The sequence below is a fragment of the Acanthisitta chloris genome, unplaced genomic scaffold (genome assembly GCF_000695815.1).
Source record: "Acanthisitta chloris isolate BGI_N310 unplaced genomic scaffold, ASM69581v1 scaffold3581, whole genome shotgun sequence".
Classification (NCBI taxonomy): Eukaryota; Metazoa; Chordata; class Aves; order Passeriformes; family Acanthisittidae; genus Acanthisitta; species Acanthisitta chloris.
In genome coordinates, this window is record NW_008655367.1 from 88,945 (window position 1) to 91,537 (window position 2,593).

General features: G+C 38.9%; 1 protein-coding gene across 1 annotated transcript in view; it reads right to left on the reverse strand.

The window, feature by feature from the left end:
- Positions 1–2,274, reverse strand: part of LOC103810934 (mitochondrial peptide methionine sulfoxide reductase-like) — a gene marked incomplete at both ends in the record, with an annotated part of 73,588 nt that extends 71,314 nt beyond the window's left edge. Inside the window, one exon of the mRNA XM_009083866.1 lies at positions 2,163–2,274. Within this exon, the coding sequence (XP_009082114.1) occupies positions 2,163–2,274 (112 nt within the window). The remainder of the gene's footprint in view (positions 1–2,162) is intronic.
- Positions 2,275–2,593: the final 319 nt, after the last annotated feature.

The following is a 2,593-nucleotide window of genomic DNA, read 5'->3' on the forward strand; positions in this document are numbered from 1 at the left end:
AGAAACCTGAGCAGAAACATTTCTGAGCATAATTTGCCTGCACATGGCAGGGGGCTGAACTAGATGATCTTTAAGGTCCCTTCCAACCCAAACCATTCTGTGATAATAGAGCAGTGCATTTAAATGTGTTTAAATATGCAAAGAATTACAGTGGTACTGATGAAAATAATAATTTAATTAAATTTGCATTTGTTCTGAAGCTTTGAAGCATTTCTATTATTTTTTACCCTGCTATCCAAATGTTGAATTTAGACCCTAAAATGCTTTTTTCCAAAACATTATTGACCTTCCTTATATGTGTTCAGGCTTTGACATTTGGTTAGGTTTTGGGTCAAAATCAGTGACTACAGGCAAAACACTTTTAATTGAAAATATCAGTGAACATAAAAACCACAAGAAAACTTTCTGGACAGGCATTTATTCAACAGCTTCTACTTTATCATCCAGAACACAAACACATAACATCTAGAGGTTCAACTGTTTCACAGAAACATGGAGTCACAGAATGGTTTGGGTTGGAAGGGAGACCTGAAAGCTCACCTTCCACTAGCCCAGATTGTTCCAAGCCCCATCCAACCCGGCCTTTCATTGCCATTGACACAAGGCCAGCAAACACTGTCCCCTTGGAGGTAGGAAAAGCGAACTGTATTTCCATTTTCCCATGCCACACACCAGAATGGGATTTGAATGCCAGCAAATGATGAGGATTAGCATCAGAGTCATGTTTGCACACTATTATACTGCAGGTCTAATAGCAAACCTAAGAACATGTTGGTTTTCCATCCCTTCACAGCACAGATGGCAGCAGTGTGAGCTTTCACCACTTACCCAACACTTGCAATCACAGTCTTGTGGAAAATGTAGGGCAACTGAAAAATGATGGCAGTTCCCAGGCTTGATAGGAATGTTACAGAGTTCCTCAGGAATGTTTTAGGCTGTTTAATAAGATTTTGTGCTTTAACAATGAAATTTTGTAGGTAGGATCTTACTTCCTATGAAATTGTACAAATCATGTGCAATCACCAGTGATATAGCCAAGGGAAGAGCTCACATCAACACCCATCAGAACCTCTGGAAAACTGAGCTGAACATCACACAGGAAATAAAGAAGTTTAAAGTTCCTTTAAATAAAAAATAGACGGCAAAGACTGCATCAATATAAGATTGCACCAGGACTCCGCCCCTGTCAGATGCAAGAAACTCAAAGTAGAATCTCTATATCCATCTTAACCTTAAAATTCAAAGGTAACATACAATCATTTTCCATTTGCTCCAGAAAATTATAAAGCAATTACTCATCCCACCATTCCAACAATTTTTTTATGTTCTCAAAATCCACACACAAGGAGATACCGGCAGAAAGACAGCACTGGATTAGAGGAACTCTGAGACAACCTGAAAAAATCATGATGATAACTCAAGGGTGACACCCACAAACCTCAGTAAATTCCCAAGGCCTTAAGGACTGACACTAGAACATTCTGAAATGACAGCTCTAACAGTTTCCACATTTGGTAAAGTCCATATATTGGTTTAAAAAATGGTGATTCTCATCTATTCTAGGAGTAACTTCTCCAGACAAACACTTTTTCAAGTTTTACAAAAAGGTTTAAGAATGTCATTCTCATAGAAAACAGATACAGTTAAATTAAACACCTTTTCTTTTCCAACTGGTCACCTTTATTTCCAGCTCTGATGCCTCCCAACAGGAATTCTACAGGACTATTAACAAAGCAAAGAGCAAACCAGTAGGTTTGGGGGATACAAATGGTAATGCAGGTACAGTAGATCCCACCAGTATGACTTCCTTGCATGACTTAAAGTCTGGAGAATCATGGATCATCTTCAGAACTTGGTTGAAACTAATGACTGATCTTACAGGAATTATCATACATAAAAGCTACTATTTTGGACTTTTTAATGACATAAAATAAGGGTTTAAATTTGTTGTTAGTGTAACTCAGAAAAAATACTTTTAGTGCATTTTTGGGGGGCATTGACATCTCCCCAAATGCTCAGTGGCTTTAGCTGACTGCAGTGAGTAGAAAATGGTCACAGCAGGCCAGATTCTGCAACTCTAAGGAGTCAGGCTGAAATGAAGATATTTGGCATTCACTAACACTATACAGCCTAGAGCTTTGATTTTAAAACTGATGTCTTACCAAACAGAGCCATCTGTGTTCCCTCTGGGAAAGGTTCCACCATTCTGTTCCCATTGACATGATGCTTATCTGGAAGGGGGGAAAAAAAACAAGTGAAAATGCAATAGTGTACCTGCTTTGCATAAAATCAACTGTTTGTTTCTTACAGATCTATTGAAACCTCGAGTCTGATGTCTGCAATCCAACCTGCGCAATTCCCCAACATCTGGAACTTCACACTTTCTATCTTTTAAAAATACTGTGCCAAAGTCCCAGGATATAAACTGGAGATGACTTGCAGTTTGGTGGCTAAGACAAATCAGCTGATAGCAACATGACACACACTTACAGAGAAATGTACAGCAGCAACCTATAGCCTTGACAGCAACTTCCTCTCATGAGGAGAAAAAAACCCACAATTCTCCTTCGCAGGGAGGACATTTGCTGGTGGT